The following is a 19200-nucleotide window of genomic DNA, read 5'->3' as shown; positions in this document are numbered from 1 at the left end:
TCTACTTGCCTGATTTCTTCACTGGTCCAATTTTAGAGAAATTAATTCCTTTTTGTGCTGAGGTCTGGATAGCCTGTTCCTTTCCGGGAGGATTGTCAGTCTTAGATGATCTGCAGTATTTTGACAGCCACACAAACTGGGATTTAGGAGTCTCTGTGGATGACTGCTTACAAACTTTTTTGGAGGAAAAGAAAAGCAATTCTCAGAAGCAGTTTTTTTTTCTTCTGTGCACAGCAGAATTAAATACGTAACATTGTTATGTACATTATGTACACTTTGACACACATCCTCTGCTCACGAAGGAAACCTCCCTATATTGACCTCTGTTAAATCCCACTATCTACATCAGAATTCTATCTGGCTATACAGTGTAGACAACATAAACCTAATAAAACAAACACAAACACAGAGGAATAAGAATACTAAACAATTTGGACACCTAATAATAATAATAATAATAATAATAATAATAATAATAATAATAATAATAATAATAATAATAACATGTACCTAGTTTTATATGATATATAAAATAATATGCATTAGGTATGCCTTTGAAAAAAACTGTTATACTTTCCTCTGCATACTAGTTTACAAAATGCAGGTATTGCACTACTGACTACTGTAATATTTTCCTGAGAAACACTAAATGAAAGTGAAGGATACAGGCCTCACAGACGATTGGGCAATGGTTGTGTCGATACACACTAGCAGCACCATGGTAAGTGTCTGGTACATTTAATTTTCCTGAGTACACTACATGTTGATGTCTAGTCGATAATAAAAAGGATACATGTACTTTAAAAAAAATATGTATTTTGAATTAATTATTCATTGCCTTTGATTTTTCAAAAGATCATTAGAAGAAATATTTGGTGCTACCAGTCAAATCTACTTTTGCTTGTAACCTTTTTATGCTCTTCATGTTATTATTTTTTAGTTCCCTTTATTTAAAAAAAAACCTTCAGAACAAATCGCCTTTTAACCATGTTGATCATTGTCCTGCTCTCCAGCTGTTCTGAAGCCATATCAGAACAGCTGTAATCAATCTCTATTCTTTTATACAACCCAAGCACACATACACACTCATACTCAGTATACTGCAAAAATGCCAGCTCATAACTTTAAAACTCAGCATTGACTTCCCCTTACTAGTAGATATGTTGTTTTGAATACTAAGTAGCAAAACCACATTTAAAAAGTGGCCTGCCTTTTCAAGTTGACCACAATGACGAATGCCTGCCGTTCAAGTCTTAACCTTACCCTGTGCATTTTGGATATTCGTCTTGTTGCTCACACTTTCTGAAGCAATATCCTTGTTGTGGGAGTCCATTAGGAATACCATCGAGGAAATGTTGAACAAAACCTTAAGGCTTTACCTTGGAACCTTCTTAAGGAGTTGTGCAGTTGTACACCACTGTCTAAAATAGTGTACCAATGTCATAAATAACACATTGTTGATACAACCCCCTCTTTGTGCTCTTCTCAGCAGCAGATTCCTCAAGCTTATTCCACCAACAAATGGTAAGAAAACATAAGCTACATCGGAGCTAAAACCATAAGCTGAAGCTCTACTATAAAGAACATAACTGTAAACTGGAAATTTTCTGTGTTCTACAAAGTATTTCAGCAGCTAACAGAAAGAGCTTCAATCAAAACTCCACCCCCTCTCTCTCCTCTTTCCTCTCTGGTCCGTTCTCTTCAGTTTCACTGCAGTTTGACTGCTGTGGTCTCCTCACCAATAAACCTCCGTTGCACCAGTAAAAAAACTATATTTTGCACTAAAATGGGTTGTCAGCTTGATTCAGACCAGAAGTTTAAAACTGAACACGTGTTGTGTTCCCAGCCAAGATCTTAAGCATAGTTTCCATTACTGTATATAATAGAGGATTTAGTAATAAATGCCATTCCACCAAAGAACTGTTACAGGTAAATTACTATATCCATATTTCATAATATATTTCAATATATATGATGTTTCACCAGTTTTCTGATATGTATACAACACTTTACAGTACGTGGTGTGTGCTGTAAATGAACATACAGTATAACTTGTTAAGCAGGTACTTGACATGAGTAAATGAGACAATTTGCAAGAATTCAAACAAGCTGTTTCCTCATTCCTTCATTTATGAATCAATATGGTTGCTCTGGGTCCAAAAGATTAGGGTGTTTATAGGAGGAGTAACAAACAGTACAAGCAATAAGTGTGCCCTTCAACTCTTTCATGTAGTTGTTACACAGTTGTTTCTTGTTATCTTTGCTGACCTGCGATAGTTAATGTTTATTGTTCATAGAATACTCAATAGATGTTTTATACAGTTCAAAGGGCATGAAGTAGCTCAGGAAAAGTGTTTTTTTTCTGAATACTGCTGTTATTATATAATTAATTTACCTGAGTGAGTGTCTGCTTTTGCTTTAATACATAATGCTCACAGTTCAGACACTCCAGTTTGATAGAAATAACACAGTACCCGAATCATACTCTGAAATATTAGAAACATTAAAAATGAAACGCCACTTTGCAATGAAAATTCTTGTTTAAAGAACAGGTAGAAAACACCAAGGTAACCATTTGCCCTTCCTATAAAATTCCATTCTGATGTGTAAAGAATGTCCCCCAACAGGTTCCATTTATTCTGTTAAATAAATATTAAATTACGTTAATTGAATTTTTCTTTTCATTGTAAATAATATATAAAAAACCAACCTAAAATATAGCCTAGTTTCCTAGTTTGTGAGCACACAAATGCAGTTTTCTCCAATTCAATAAATGAAATAAAGCATATATACTGATGAAAAAAAGAAATGCAACATTTTCTGGAATGAGAATACTATAATTATAGCTTATTTACTTTCACAAAAAGTTGTGGATTTGTTTTAAGCCCCCTGACCAGCAATACAGGTTGTGCAGTGAGGCATTGCGACTTGCCAATCACATGAAGGCTTGTTTGGTGCACTTTTACCCAATGAGGTCCAGGTGGAACAATGCCTGATCAGGTCACCTTTAAAAAGGCCTTAATACAAAGCTTAGGTCACAAAGTTGCTGAAACCATGGCCTCTGTTCTTCTTCCATCCTTCAGTGTTTGGTATTGGCACAAATACCCTTCCCATCAGTTATTCTTACTAATTTGCCACCATTTTACTAAGCACAGTATTACTACTCTCCATCTTTCCCTGACTGTGCTTTTGTCAGGCTGGGTTTTTCGATGGGAGAACTGAGGGATTATAGCAGCGATCATAACCTGCCTCAGGACTGCAGATGAAAATCAGCAAGCCAGCTAATCTGAATATGGTAAACATATTGCCTTGCAGTGAATGAGTTCCTGAATGAGCACACGTACTGTACACAAATACGCAAGCGAGCTGAGTCCCGCACCCCGTAAGCCCTTTGTCCACTGACATTAGAGACCACCTTAAAAGAAACGAGTAAAAGGAGGGCCTACCTTGGCAGGCCTTGTCCACTTCGTATAAAAACAACCGAGAATGGGAGCCAAAGAGCAGCCTCAGCCTCAGCTCCAGTCCTGGTAGCGTAACCCTTACTGTGGTGTCTGAGCCTTAGGGAGGGTGGAGAAGATGGTCAGAACTGAGTTTCCAAACTCCTTTAACCGAGAGGCTCAAAGCATGCACGTCTAAATGTTTAAATAAGAGGAAACGACAGACAGAATGTGAGAGCCCACTGCTTTGTACGAGTCACAAAGTTCTTAAAAAACACCAGTGCTGATAACTCACCAACTATGGCCAGTTCATCCGGAGAAGTCACTGTAAGATGAAAAACAGAAACACTCAACACTCGTGTACCTTTAAATATGGAAGCAGCTCACGACTACAGGTAGATGTCTATATACAGTACCAACACATTGCTAAGGCCACAGTTTGTAAGTTGTTTTGCCAGTTTAAAAGTTAGATCCCACAGTGAGTTCAAGAAAACAGAATTATACAAAGTCATTTTGCCTATGGGTTAGTTGATTTAGTGGGTTATTATTTGTATTGGCTTCTGGGAAAACTGGCCCTGGTGTGAGTGTCTGTGTTTGTGGCAGTGCAGGTGTGTGCCCTGAGATGGACTGGTGTCCTGTCCAGGGTGTATCCTGCCTTGCTCCTGTTACTTGCTGTGATAGGCTCCAATGTCTTCTGTGACCCTATACTGGATAAAGCAGTTAAAAAAAAGTTGGTTGGGTGGATGGATCTTTAGAAGTATCTTTTTCTGCATTAGAAAAATGGAAACTGTTTAATAAAAATGTGGAGAAGAGTAGATTTCACTCCAAGGTCAATACCGGTGAGTGTAAGCTGGATTTGATATCAGCGTTAGGTATTTTGGCACACCAGAGCCAGAGTAATGCTCTCTGTCAGTATCCGTTACTGAAGCAAGGACATTGCCATGTTTTAAATTAGGAGTGCAGTACAGCTCAGATCCATTACGATTTTCCATTCTATTGTCTTAGCAGTGCAGGCTGTTTTTTTTTTCTTCAGTTCAATAATAGAATAAATTGTTGACAGAGACACAATATAATCTTTACATATTTGCATAGTATTAGTGTACTATAATAAATCTGCACAATGTCTTTGATATTTGTTATTTTTATAACTTGTTATTCCAATACAAGTTGTACAAGCAATTATATAGAAAATGGAACAAAATTCACTAACTCCTGTACTTACCTAATGACCACACGGAAGACTGCCCACGTTCAGTGAACCAAAAGCAATAAAAATACACGCACTTTCTGAAAAGAACAACATACCTTCTTCAATTACAAAATCTTCAGTAATAGGCACTACTTTGTCCAATGTAATATCATCACCAGTTATTGCCATTCTTCTGTGAGTGAATAAAAATAACCTGAAGGGATGAAAACAAACAGGTAAATTGCACTAAAATCTTAAGAAATATCCTCATTTGGTAAGCTGTGATAAATGGCAATGTTAGGTGCTCTTTGCATTATCTCCAGCATGGAATAAAATTAATATTTCTCAGAGAAAATTTTCATGCTGTAACACAGAAGCACTATTACAGTAAAAAAAAAGTTTCATGCATGCAGGTGACACTGTGGCACAGTGGTTAGCATCACTGCATTGCAGTTCTGGGGCTCTGGGCTCAATGCTGGACCTGGGGTGCTATCTGCATGGAGCTTGTATGTTCTCCCAGTGTTCCTGTGGATTTCCTCCTGGTCCTCCAGTTTCCTTCCACAGTCCAAAGACATGCTGCTGAGTGAATCAGCTTCTGGAAAAAACTAGCCATGGTGTGAATGTGTGTGTCTTTGTTTGCCCTCTGATGGACTTGTGCCTGTTGCATGCCAGGTTTAACTATCTCCCCCACACCCCTGAACTGGATGAAGCAATTCGAAAATGGATGGCTGGAGACTCACGCATGTTCTTGTCCACGTTCCACCAAACCCAGAAGTCTGCTTTCTGTGATGCTGTCCACAATGAGAAGGCATTGGACAGCATGTTTTAATTTTCGCAGTTAAGGGAAACTTTTAGAATAAAGGAATATACACCCGACTAATCAATACAGTTCCTCGGTGATTAAAAGTATATTTATTTCGTATGTGCAATTTGCGAAGAAATGCAAATGACTAAATTACAGCACCCATTAGAGTGATCCTCGCTCAGGCGGCAAGCAATGAAGTTGTGTAACATCGCCATCGCGTGGATAGTTTCCAGTATACCGTTATGTGAGTGTGCTGTGCTCAAACGTTCTGAGCATGCTCTGAGTGGCATTTCCACTAAATTAAACGTGTTTGCTTCACAAAACAAAATAGTGAAAACCATGCTGTTGGTCTGCAAAACGTTCCTACTGTGACGGCAAAATGTGCAAATCAGATTCCCTGCGCCCGATTTTGTTTGAAAGCGCAACGGTTGAAGTACGGTTATAGCTTTGCAAGAGCGGACAAGCAATTCTGACAAACAGCTGAGCAACGAGGCCTAACACAGAACTTTTCAAGGAACCTCTGTTAAATAGTGTCAACTGCTTCAAGTATTCAATATCGCTATCAAAAGGCGACCATCTTTCTCCTTGGGATTGCGTCAGCCCCGGCTTCTCAATAGAATGCTGCACTGCATTCCAGTCCTGCAGTTTAACGACACTGTCAAAGGATACTATGATGCAGCTTTCCTCTTCGGTCAGGGTTTCTTGAATAGCGACAGATTGATCCATTTTAAGAAGCAATGCAATTTAGGCGAACTATTGTGGTGAGGAAGAACTTTTTTTATTTCCGAGAAACAGTTTCACTTGTAATACCTGACTATTTCAGAAACCCCCCCCGCACCGACCGCAAGAACTGAAAGAAGTCGATCGTAAAAGTTTATCAGGCGCTCGGGCACTGCAGCCTGGCAATCCAGATGTTCCGCTCCCCTTCAGGCGCAGTTCCCAGCCTGCCACGCAGAGATTTCGGATTTTTCGTATGACGTCACGAAGCGGATTAGCTGTTGTATTACAAAACGCGCTTAGGAGAATTAATACTTGTTGGCGTTTCCAGGTGTGATAGGTGATTAGATAGCGAGTTGGTGAGCAGCGTTGAAAGAACACTGGTGTTAATGTCAAGGCTGTTTGTGTTTTTTTTTTTAAGAATGAAGAACAATCACTTTGAAACAGAATAGAAGTAACTAGAGGTCTGTGGCACTGTCGTTCTGACCTATTGTATCTGTCACTTTCGGACCAGAAATCTCAGAAATCCTTAGCTACAAACAGTATGAATTTTGCAAGGACATTAAATAGGAAACTGTCATCAATTCAAAAGTTTTAAATCAATATAACCAAGCATATACATGTATAAAAAAAACTGCCTTCAGGCAGTCTGGACATGATTATCTTATAACAGATGACTAGGCCAACAGTATGCAAATCACAGCAACAATAATGTAATATTATTACAACATCTGAAGCCAAATAGTTGGATAGATAATAATGAAATTATTAATGAAATGAAATGAGTCACATTCAGTTGTGTGACTTTAATGAAAGCATTAACTGTAAGATAACAAGGCAATGTACTTTATATTTGGTTTACACCCACTGACAAATAGTCGTAGCAGTAGTGGAAGTTTGTCTACCAACTTAACATTAAATCTTCTAATCAAACATAACATTTTAACAATAGCATACTACTACTACTACTACTACTACTAATAGTATAGGAATAAGGAATCTGAAAGGAATCTAAACTCTTTATTATATTCCTCATATATGATTTGCAATGCTTTGCATTGAGAATACATATGTAATTGAAGTAAGCAAATATTATTGCCAGACACACATTGCACACCTGGACTGAGATCATGGAAAAGTACATGCAGAGCACCTGTCCAATCACGTGGCAAGGCGTTTATTACATGCTACCATGAGCTGGCTTCCCACTCAGGAGTAATTAAGTGGTTCCCTACTGGTGAGGATCACCTGTGCAAAACAAACTGGGTTTCATGCACAGAAAAACGATAGACACTGTTAAAGAATAAGGTTGTTTTTGTGTGATGATGACATGTCAATCATGTCATTGCTAAGTATTCAAGCTCTAGGAGGCTGGTGCTGTCTTAAGAGAAATGAAAAACAGCAACAAAATTTAAAAACGCAGTAAGCAGAGACTTAAAGGTTGACATCAAAAGCTGAATGACAGACAGTAAGACACAACTTGATTTTGTGATTGCATAACACATAATCAAAGAAATTGCTGTTGTTGGGGGTCTAGATGATAATTAAAGCTAATGGGATTCCTTGTTCACCAACCAATGTGTCTGTTTGTGGGGCCTCCCCTTTGACCCTCAAGCTATTTTGATTTGCTATTCTATACTGAGTGGAGGCAGGTGGCTCTGTGCCTATGGCTGGAAGGTTGCTGGTTCAAATCCTGTGGCTGGCAGAGGAATCCTAGTTTGTCGGGCCCCTGAGTAAGGCCCTTAACCCCAGCTGTTCCAGGAGTGCTGTACAATGGCTGACCCTGTGCTCCGACCCCAGGCTTTTCTCCCAGGCTGTGTGTCTGATGGGAAAACAAGCTGGGTCTATGAAAAGACCAATTTTCTAATGCAAGAAATTGTATACGATTAATAAAATGATCTTATCTTATTCTCCAGCAAAATTAAACACCACCTGCTATTGACGTAGACCTGAAACACATAGGTTTGGCCACTTCTTGAAGAAATCTTTTGGGATCATAAAACCTTTCCATTTTGAATACCTCTCACCTTTTCTGCTAGGAGTTATTTATATTTGAGGATGTTTTCTCAGATGTTGCCCCCGCATTAATAGTAATACATAAAGACCCACAATGACAATACAAAAAATAAAGGAAACTCTGAATTTTAGTTTCTTGTTTCTGTCTTTCTGGAACTAAGGTCTGAAATAACATTTAAAGACTTAAGCCCAGTATATACTGTACTGTATATCCACTGCTATATACAGTATAATGCCACTTACAGTACTAGTCCTGGAGCTGGAATGTGAATTTGATTAGTGAATTGAGTTTCATTTTTTGACCACAGCTGCACCTTTCCCATTGATTGAACAAAGCTAAAATACAATTTTGGAATATTTTTTTATTGAATGCTTCTTGCTATATTTAATGCTATTTAAAAAGATATTAATATCAAGTGATAGTTAAATATCTCTGTCTTTTGTATTACATCACATACAGTCTGTCACAAAAACTTGGCAATGCAGTACATGCTTATCAGTCACACAAAGCAAACTACTCAGTTTTGTTTTATTATAGAATAATCTCTTTGAAAGTTTATTTTGTATAGTATGTTACAAAGCAGTAAAAGCAAGAACAAGATATATAATTTAAAAAATAAACTGCTCTTCAAATAATTGTTAAGGGGAAAATGTAATGTTTATTGTTGTACTTTTTTGTACCACAATAATTCATAAGGGAAAATATAATTATATATTGCTATATTTTAATGTACAATATCACATATATATAGTACACAGAAATAAATCTTATTTAAAAACATAATTGATGTTGTGGCAGAAAAGTGAATTGATTTTTGTTAAGCCTTTTTTACAACCTGATTTTTTCAAAGAAAACTATTTACAAATTTTAATTTAAATGATTGAGGCATTTGGATACTTAAAGCTAAAACTAGCAGTTTCAATAGACCAAGATGAACTTCATGAAGAGGTATAACAATATCTGTAACTGTTTTTGTGTACCATATTATTAATGTTTTATGTAGCTTAGCACAATACAACTGATAAACCTTTGAATACATCACACATCGGAGAAGGTAATGAGATGTTACCATTGAAGGAGATATAAATACCTTGGGGCATATAGGACTATAGAAATGGACCTGCACTCAAGCATTGTACATCTGGTGAATTAACAACTTGAAAGCACTTTGCTTGCCAACTTCCAATGAATTATATATGTCTTTTTGTCTATAAAATACATGCCAGAATATCTATCTTTGAAGATACTGTACTGTGCCTAGAAAGGAGTCTTTTTTTCAATATTTACTGTCAGTATTGAAATGCAGTCAATGGGCCCAACTTTAATTCATAAGTAATATTTCTGTAAAGACAGAAATTCTTAATTCAGTGATGAAAGTGCATGTTTATAAAAAAGGCTTCATGTAATATTATTTTATAAAATTACATCTAAAAGCAAAAGATAGATTTCTAAAGCAAAACATACTTTAGAAATCCCCCAGAACTGACAGCATGCATACAGTAGTGCTTGAATGACAGTAACAATATTTTTTTCAGCAATGCCCAATATGCATGATACAGGTGTAATTTGTATAGCCATAACAAAGATCAAGTCTTTTTTAGCATGAGTTGTTTCTTGCAAAACGTTAAGCGTTGACGCGACTGTAAAAGCTACTCCTGTTTCGTTGTGCCCTTTAGCTGTTACCTTTGCTCACCAAACATGCGAAACAAACAAAAAAAAAGAATATAAAACAGACATGTGAAACTACAGTACAAAGGACATGTCCTGCTCTGTCAGTCAACTTGAATTGTTCGCACTATGCCACAGAAAGAATCGACACTCTCTCCTGGCCTACTGAATCAGGAGGGATTGAAGCTGACTGTTTAAAATCCAGATCAGGAATGAGCTGGTCAGGAATATGAAGTGTGAAGGAATATAAAGTGTGCTGGCACCATTGGGCATGTTAACAGACCCATCCATCTTGAGACAAGATTCTTTCTGAGTTGCATTACAGCATTCCTGAAGGCAGTCCACAGTAGTGGATGTGCAGACGATCAAGGGGAGTTTGATGCAGTCCTTGCTACAGCCTGAGGTCCAGGTCATGACAGCATTGGCAACTGTCTTTTTCAGCTGAAGGGGAAAAACACAAGAACCCCAGAAGATCATCTGTCTGCACACACTCCATAGCATCGTCTCCAAATTGCCTTGTGAACCTGCAACTACACTGTTCATTCATGTTCAGAGACTTCCCCCTCAAGCCATCTACTGCAGGGGCTAAGAAATAGAAACTGGATGTACAGTAACTTTAGTTTTTGTCCCTATTATATTCATTTTCACATCAATGTTTTAGTCAAGAAATAAGAAATCCTTAAATATATTCCTTTAATAACTGCTTTATGTGTTTTTCAGATGTAATATCATGTTGTATCATATATCTTTCTGCATGTGTAATATTATGACTGTCTTTATATTTTTCATTCCTGCAAACCAGTGACAATGTCTGAAAACGCTACCTGAGAAACGCTTGAAAAATGGAACATCTCAGATAGAGAAATATGAGTCTCTGAAGCTTGTCAGTGATCAGGCTAGATTTTGGTGACTGTATCTGATGTTGAAGGACGTACATTTTAAATGTTTATTTACAAGTAAAAGTGACACCAACCTCACAAAACTCATATCCGATGGGACACAACTTGTCGTTTTTCGCTTGTGTTTTGTAGCAGGCTTCACCAGTGCAGGTCATGGTCTGGCACTTCTTGCCCTGTTGAATTAAGAGAGCAAATGCTTCAGAACACAGAAATAAAAAATCATGCTATCATTTCAGATACATTCACTTCCTGTGAGCTTTTTTCTCTTTCTCTGTTTCATATTTAACTACCAAAGTATGCTTTGATGTGGTGTAGATAGTCTGCACTCTAATTAAAGAAAGAAACTGTTATGGTTATCTTCTTAATATTGGTAGTGCAAAAGAATACATCTAACTGGAATATAAACATCCTGAGTGTTCTTTCCTGAAAAACCGTCAAGTCTAATATTGCTGATCACTGGCACAGACGGAAACATTTGACCCAGATAGATCAGAAAAGAGCTTTGACAGCTCTCAAATCTTTGAATGATAAGTTGAAAAAAAGCCATAGGTCTATCACAAAAAGTCAAGAAAAACAATCAAATTTGGTTTACAGGGGTAGTTTGTAGTTTGTAGAAATCAGTGTAATCATAAACTGAGCCAAGACTGGGCTGGATTCCTGCAGTCTGGACAGTTTTCTTCCATGCAATGGTAGAAAAAAGCTTGAATTATGTTTGTGCAATGTACAGTAATAAGCTCTTCATTCTTAAGTGACTTTCTGTTAATTCAAATAAAGGAATGCTATTGAATATTGTATGTTGATAGGTCTTATTTCCAGACAAGATATTTTTGAAAGCTGTTGTACTGTTGAAAAAAAAGCAGAGCAAAATGTAGACTGTTCCAGTTACTACCACTTATCACAATAACAAAAATGACAAGCAACGTCTTACATTATTTGCAACAGTTGTAGTTGGGTTAGTGGTGGTGGTTGTTGGCGCACGTGTAGTCACTGGTAAATTAAAGAAAAATAAAGTGTAATTAAGTTCAACGTGACTCTGTACTGGATGACGTGGTCATTGAAAATGGATGAAAATTTCTTTTGCTATGCTCTTCAGAATTTAATAATGAGGGTTCGTTTCAATCTATTCCTCTTTTACCATTTTTTATTCTGTCCTTTACAACTGCATTAAAAAAGCAAGTGAGTATAATTCAGGGATCAGTTATATTCCGCTGGCCTTTTGTATGGTTTGGAATATAGTACTAGATAGAGATAGGGTGGAGACAACTACTTGAGTGAAGGCTGGGTAATGCAATGCGGTTTGGTAACTATGGCCAACAGAATGTCACCATAATTGGTTAATTAATAATTATCCCTGCCGTATAAAATGAAAAATGCTTTAAGAATACTTTGCACTACCACAGTTGTTCCCCCCTCTGTTTCCTAAGCATTAAACCTAGTTCCTGTCTTTGTACACTCATGTGTGTGTCCGAGGAACATCAGCCTTCATGACCAATAGCGCACAGTAAAACTCGCGAAAAACGATGTACCGAAGCTGGTGCTGATGAGCTGCATGGATCCGTTCAGGCAGTTGGGGGTTCGGCAGCACTCGACAACACACGGAAGCTGGGTTTCATTCGCGCACCTGCTGGACGTGCTGTTGCAGGTGGTGCTGCAGCCCGTGGTGTAGTTGCTGCTGCTCAGCCGTTTGAGCTGTGGGAGACAAGCATCTTTGTGCAGATCCTGTGCTTATCCGAGGCAGGCTACCAAAGTAACACACATTAGAATGGCAGTATTTACCTCACAGAAGGCATTGCCAGAAGAGCAGTTGCTTGCTGTCGCGTTCATATACATTGTGTAGCAATCTGGCGCGCTGCAGCTGAAAGACTTACAGGCGAGCTGTAAAAGAAGAAGCTGAGCTTCATATACAGTACAGTACTATTGTTTCACTGTGCAGTAACATGTGAAAGACCAAAATACACACACTGCTTGGTCTGTAAACATCTTAAGAGATGTAAATATTGAGAAATAATTTATGCAGATGTGAGAGCTTTGGATTTCCTTGCTGTTATACACAGTAGTAGAGATCTGGCTCCTTCAGGCTTTCGTCCAAACCTCAAAAATGGCTAACAAACTGGAAAGACACTCAGTAGATAGAAATTCCAAAATTAAAGGTCATTTAAAGGTAAAGGCAATTTTAAGCCTTTTAACGTTTAAGGTAATAGGCAATGTTATTTTTATATTTTGGCATTAGAAAGAGTACATCTCTTTTAATCCAATATAAACAATTCTCTTTATTAATTCTCTATTTGTTAACTTTGCATGCAGATCACGTTGGATACTTTCTACTGTATGAATAAGTGCTGTGCAACTTGCACTTATTCTCTCGTACATCACATTGCATTAGTCATTACAGTGACTAGTGAGCAGGAAGGGCCGCTTCAAATCTCGCTCTCACCCATGGCGAGACCAGGGGTTTACGAATTTAAAAAAAAATGAAATTTGTAAAAAAATAGATACAGTACCATCAATTAATGGATTTTGCTACTGAGATTTAGAAACTAGTTTGAGAAATTGGGACTGCACTTCCCCTTTAAATGAAAACCAAATTTCGAAGCAGTTAAGAGTGGGGTGAACGAACTGTAAAGATGATCAAAAACAGAACTGTGCTGACAGAATGAGTGCTTGGCAGGAACGACAGGAGGACGGATAGGTTCATTTTGCACTTACCAAACTAGTCATGCTGTTCGCTGCAGAAGTGGAGTTTGCATAAACTGATGTCATTCCAGAGACTGCCATAAAAACAAAATGGAAATGACTTCAGTTAAAAATATTAAACAAAGAACAAGAGCAATGCCTTATGACACTTAACATAAGAACATGAAAATAGTACACACAAAGGACCTTCGGTTTATCAAGCATGTTTGGCACTTAGTAGACAATTGATCTAAAGATCGGTCAGATCACTCATCCAGCTGTTGTGTGCAGTAAATTTGGCTTCAAAAACGTGGCAGAGTAGCTTGTTACATATTCCTACAACCTTAATTATTAATGTTTATGTGAAAATGGGCAACAGTAGTTACCAAATACACTTGGCATGCTGTATATTGCTAGTCTGAATAATATAGAATTTCAATATTATAGGCTAAATTATTTTGGTATGTGGTTGGTGGCTATGTTGGCTGGTGTTATATATGTGTTAATATTAGAAAATATAAGTGCACCTGGAGAAACAGTGGTGGCCCAAGAGTAACTTGTGTTTCCTGTGCTGTTGGTTGGAATGGTAGTGACCATTGATCCAACTCCAGGTGCTGTGGTAGCGCTGAATGAAACATTCGATGATGAGGAGTCATTCATTCCAGATGTTGTTGGTTCTGCAGATGTTATGTTTGGGGTAGATGAATCAGCTGTAGAGTTGCTAAGTGATGTTGCAGTTGTAGTTTCTTGACCTGACACCAATATGGAGCTTCTTGTCAGCGTGATTAAAAGCAGAAGAAAGCCTGTTACCGAAAAACAAAGTTTTAGTGTTAATTCTGATTTTAATACTTATAGCCTTAACATGTATAGCCAAACTATTAAAAAACTAAAGAGCATTACAGAAGTAATTCATTAAGGTAGAGAAAAGAGTGTTTGAATACTGCTTTACATTTGAGAACTTTCTGTGATGTATGGGGCTTATATGGTGGTATTGATCATACTAAATATTGAAATTGTATTTGTATTAATATATTTTTTTAAATACTTATATTAAAACTTTAGTATAAAAACAGAAGTAAACCGAACCACTCCAGAGAAACCTATTCAGTTATCTGCAATAGGAATATCTTGATAATGCTTGATTACTAATTTCATTTCTATGCAACATGTATCAGCTGTAGTGCCCCAAGCATATATTGCATACAGTATAAACCATGTATTTTATAGGCACTCTAACTCCAAAACTGAAAACTTAATTTACATTATATATCTTATTCCTCTATATAATTAACACACACAGTTCTTAGTATAACATTTTAGTTACATGATAATGTAGTACCTCTCACATTATGAACATGCTGAAAGTATGGATGACTCCTTTTCTCTGAACTTTGTGGAGACCCAACTTATGAAGATACTTAGGATAGAGATTAAAAAATACCTTTTAAAAGCAGCTTTGGGGCCATTTTTGTTCCAGTATGTGTAAAATCACAGCCCTGAGACAATTCTGCAAAATAAAAGAATAATGTTTCAAGCTATGATGCTATAATGGTCCCATTTTCAATTCCAGTGCTAAGGCATCTCTTTCTAAAGTGCATGACGACTACAGGTCTACAGACGGAGAGAAATTGAATATTGAATGAAATATCCTAAAAGCAATTTCAACCTCGTTTATGCTGAATATGGACATGTTTCAAACAAATGGTCTTATGGCTCATATCTTACACAAATTTAAACTAATAGCGACAGTATTCTCAATTATATACATATATATTATGATTTAAAATATATATTTTTAGCAATGCAACAATGGATCTGATGAAGCTCACCTTTTAAATCACTTTGTCCTTACAAAAAATAATAGAACCTGATGTACATGAAAAATCGTCATAAAATACAGTGCAATAATCTATGTTTTTGCTTTATTTTTTAGCTCAAGAGTACAATCAAATCAATCAAGTCAAGCACATTTTTTTTTCTTAAACAAATGTGCTTGAAACAGTTATTATGGTCAATGGATCAATGAAGAAGTGTAGACTTGTTTAATTTGAGTGATCAGTTTTCTAGTTTTATGGGGAGATGGGGTTATTTTTTCTAATATTTTTCCAACATTTTGGAAAAACACAAATCAAAGTGTAAAGGTAGAATACTGCTGGAAAAGAATTACAAGTGTTAATAGAAAAAGTGTGTTTCAGGACCCTGGATAGCAACCCATTTTCAGATCCTTGCGACCATTGGTGTTAAATCCAAATAGGGCAAAACCGGTGTTTTTTTTTAAGAAGAGAAGCAATCCTATGGCTTAGGGTGAGCCCTGTTTCACGTGATTGGAAAAGAGGCAATGTTAGCACAGAAATGCAAGGTTTAATAATTCAAGCCTTGCTACCAACATACAATCTTGGTAGCAGAATTAGATTGAAAATGTGTATCATTAACAGATTGTTGTTAAATCCAAACAAACAAGGCAAGCACATTTTGAAACAAGTTAGCTTCAAATCCAAAAAAATATATTATTACAATGAATTAATGACCATGGGACTTTCTGAGAATTTGGAAGGAGCAATGTAGGATTTAATGTTCATACATAAAAGACGTGTAATACTATTGGTCAGATTTGCTGACCCCTCCACAATTCCAGGTACCTGTGGAATGAGGAGTGAGAATAAGCAGATAGCAGAAATAATTAAGCATTGAAGATTACAAACTTTTCAGGTGAGTTAAAAGAACAAATACGTTGTGATTCTAGTTTTTTTTAATAAAAAATGAAGTGTAAAGGTTTCTAATTTTAAACAAGCTTTTCCAACAGTGTTCAGTTCTTAAAATGTTGCCGTAAATACTGTAACTTTATCACCAACTATGTCATATACTGTATCTAAAACTGAAAAGTAACAGTCGTGATCTTTAGACGGGACACTAGGAAAAGGGGAAGAAGAGGCAATATTAGCACAAAAAAGCAAAGCTGAATTATTTTTAACCTGATGGAAAGAGTACAGCTTGACTGAAGAGGTCACTAGGAATCCCCCATTTCTTGTGTTTGTATTTGTCCCAGATCTCAAAATGCTTTACAGAGAGCGAGAAATTCTTTATTGGTTGAATTAAAGGGAAAATTATATAGGCCTATATATATACACTTGTTGGTTAGAGAACAACTTTATTATATGGTCACACTAGAAATCTGTCTGAAGCTGTCATGCTGCATATTGGTATGATACTGACTCACTGACAGCTTTTTGTGCTAGTGTGCATAACATTTCAGAAACTTCAATTCAAACTGGGTTTACCTAGCACAGCAACCCTTCTGCTGCAAAAGACTTTGAAGGAGAGGACCTTCGTGTGAATGAATGTGCTATTGCATTAATAAAATGATGCTGTTTTGTGACAACCAAGAGTTGGAGGTTCTCCATATTCTGCTTTGTCCATGGTGTTATACTTCAAAGAAAAGAACAATCACGGCATGGACAAGCAGCAAATCTGAAGTTAAATTCTTTACTTTAAATTATTCTACTTCAGTTGTTCTAAAAGGAATACATAACCCTCTCTTTATGTACCATAGCATTAAGTTTCTAACTGTGATGCCACACATGTCAGTTTCCTATATTTTTCAAAGCATTTTTAGCTGTAACATAATGGATACATTTCTGGGCGCACAACTGGTGGGTTGTGGATTCCAGTCACTGCTGTTGCACCTGCTGTTGAATAAAGTACAGCAGCAGATGGACTGCCAGTCAACCCAGCTGTATAACTGGGAACCAGCATTGTGGAGAGTCGGCCCTATGATAGACTGGGGATAATCATGTGTTCTCTGACTGTTTTACATCTACAAACCTAGATAAGCTCTAGCCCACTCAGCCTTTATGTGTGGCTACTATTCAGAATATATTTACACATGCTGACTTTTCACATTCTAACTTTTCATATAAAACATTAAACATGATTTTTAACCTGCTAGCTGCGTCTTTGATTTGGGTTTTGGATATTAATATTGGGATTTAAGTTTAAACAGCCATCTGTAAGATTTGCTTATTGATATTAAGACATGGAAAATGCCATATTCAATTAAGAGGACCAGCTTGCTTTCTCACCACACTCTTTTATTGTCCCATCGAAAGACGTTGTTTACTTTCCGCAAACCAAAGTCCCCCGGGCACTTATGGAACCTACAGCTTGTTTTTCGTCATCCTCCTGAGGATGTTTAATCCTGTGTGAAACTACGCTGACAACAATGAGCTAGCAAAAAAAATACAGGTAGTGGGATTTATCAACTGTAATTGCTCACCAGGGATCAGATACCAAGAGCAGTTGTCATGGTGATTGTTGCCATAGGTTTCAGTCCCTCAAAGCTGCTGTTGAAAATGTCTATATTTTGAGGAACGTTATGACTCGTAATTCGTTCCATTACATATTTAAGCGATTAATGATTAATGTGCCACAACCTTATGTTAACTACGTTGTATTTCTATGAATCCAGATTTCAAAACAATTTTTCAGAAACCCCATCAAAGCAGACTCAGAGAAAAACACGACGAGAACTCTTGAGCTGTCATCAGAGTCTGGAGATTCTTTGCATAATAATTAAAAAATGCTGCAGGCAACAAGCTGAAGAAGCATGTTGCGCTCATTTTCATACATCATTTGACTTAATTTGCCTCTGTCTCTTTTCACAGTATAAAACCAGTCAATGGTGGAAGAATTTGCATTTATCTGTAAGCTAAGATTTGTTAAAATACTACATGAAATACACTTGAAATACCATAGCTACAGTGTATATTTCAAGTTCATAATTTAGATGAGGCAGGTGACAAAAACATAATTCATATTTGCAAAATATGATGAACCCACTCATTTCCACAAATTATTGTGGTCATACATACATGGACCATTCAATTAAAATTCAAACATTCAAACTTAATGCCATAGAAGAATTTCAAACAATGTAGTCCATGATATATGGAAGAGCATTCCAGATGGCTCTTTAAATTCAGTTTTTTTTTTTTAAAGAGTAAAATATCTGATGATTGTCTGTATAGCGTCATGGTTCTGTAGTCTAGAGAAAAAGATTATTAATAAGGTTAATAAGCCAATAACCTACATTTTCCCAGAAACACTGACTACAGCTAAATACAAAGCCAAATATTTTATTGTAATAACAAAGCATGCATTACATACAGAACTAAATATCACAAATGTTAAATTCCAATCTGCAGTTCTGCAAGTCCACAATCTTGTTAAAGACTACAGCTGCTTTGTGCAATGAAGTACAATGACGAATACATTACAAATATTAAAAAGAGACTAAAAGCAAAGACTAACTGTTGTCTTTTCTACTGTTCTGTTACTTTGTTAGTGGGTTCACCTACACACAATGAACAGATGTCAGATTCTGCGATACAGGATATAAACACTATGCAAACACCTAACAGAAAACCCTATCGATTATACAAAACTATATAATCCTGCTTACCGGCGAGCTGGTATTGGAAGAATCCGTAGATAAGATGACAATTTGTTCTGGGCTGTGTGCAGAGTGCCTGAGTGGATTTTCTGTCTTTTCCCGTCTGTGCCCTGTGTTATCCAGATAATTCAAACTAATTAGAGTAGAAGGCTTTACCTGTGGCTCCTACCAGTTAAAAGGTGCACCTAAAGGGTGGAGACAGTTTATCAAGGCGGGCTGGTGAGGGCACCGTACAGGAGCTATTATATATTTTTTAAACATTTATTTCAGCATTTGAGACTAGTTGCTCTACTGTACGTATTGGTTTCTCTTTAGCAGATGGCATTAATTTTAATTTGTCTTTAGT

General features: G+C 36.8%; 2 protein-coding genes across 3 annotated transcripts in view; both read right to left on the bottom strand.

Annotated features, from left to right (window-relative positions):
• The window catches only part of inpp5b (inositol polyphosphate-5-phosphatase B), a 31289-nt gene extending 24931 nt beyond the window's left edge, over window positions 1–6358 (bottom strand). The window contains exons 1-6 of one of the 2 annotated variants that reach the window (XM_088602769.1): window positions 6101–6358; window positions 5367–5446; window positions 4743–4840; window positions 3733–3762; window positions 3447–3557; window positions 10–174 (exon numbers count right to left, since the gene is read on the bottom strand). In XM_088602769.1, the coding sequence (XP_088458895.1) occupies window positions 10–174; window positions 3447–3557; window positions 3733–3762; window positions 4743–4840; window positions 5367–5446; window positions 6101–6157 (541 nt within the window). In that variant the 5' untranslated portion in view covers window positions 6158–6358. Of the gene's footprint in view, window positions 1–9; window positions 175–1263; window positions 1645–3446; window positions 3558–3732; window positions 3763–4742; window positions 4841–5366; window positions 5447–6100 lie in introns of those variants that run through there. The other variant, XM_088602770.1, reaches the window with a different exon arrangement.
• Window positions 6359–8511: 2153 nt separating this feature from the next.
• LOC148649716 (uncharacterized) lies at window positions 8512–19034 on the bottom strand. Its single transcript, XM_088602768.1, has 9 exons — window positions 18864–19034; window positions 14847–14912; window positions 13933–14208; window positions 13439–13500; window positions 12509–12607; window positions 12259–12421; window positions 11661–11719; window positions 10807–10905; window positions 8512–10274 (listed from the first exon to the last, which is right to left on the bottom strand). The coding sequence occupies exons 2-9, from the start codon at window positions 14869–14871 to the stop codon at window positions 9996–9998; spliced, it is 1062 nt and encodes a 353-aa protein (XP_088458894.1). The 5' UTR covers window positions 14872–14912; window positions 18864–19034; the 3' UTR covers window positions 8512–9995.
• Window positions 19035–19200: the final 166 nt, after the last annotated feature.

This window comes from Lepisosteus platostomus, chromosome 13 (assembly GCF_059453375.1).
Source record: "Lepisosteus platostomus isolate fLepPlt1 chromosome 13, fLepPlt1.hap1, whole genome shotgun sequence".
In the NCBI taxonomy this organism is placed as follows: Eukaryota; Metazoa; Chordata; class Actinopteri; order Semionotiformes; family Lepisosteidae; genus Lepisosteus; species Lepisosteus platostomus.
This window is presented reverse-complemented; position numbering and strand designations above follow the sequence as displayed.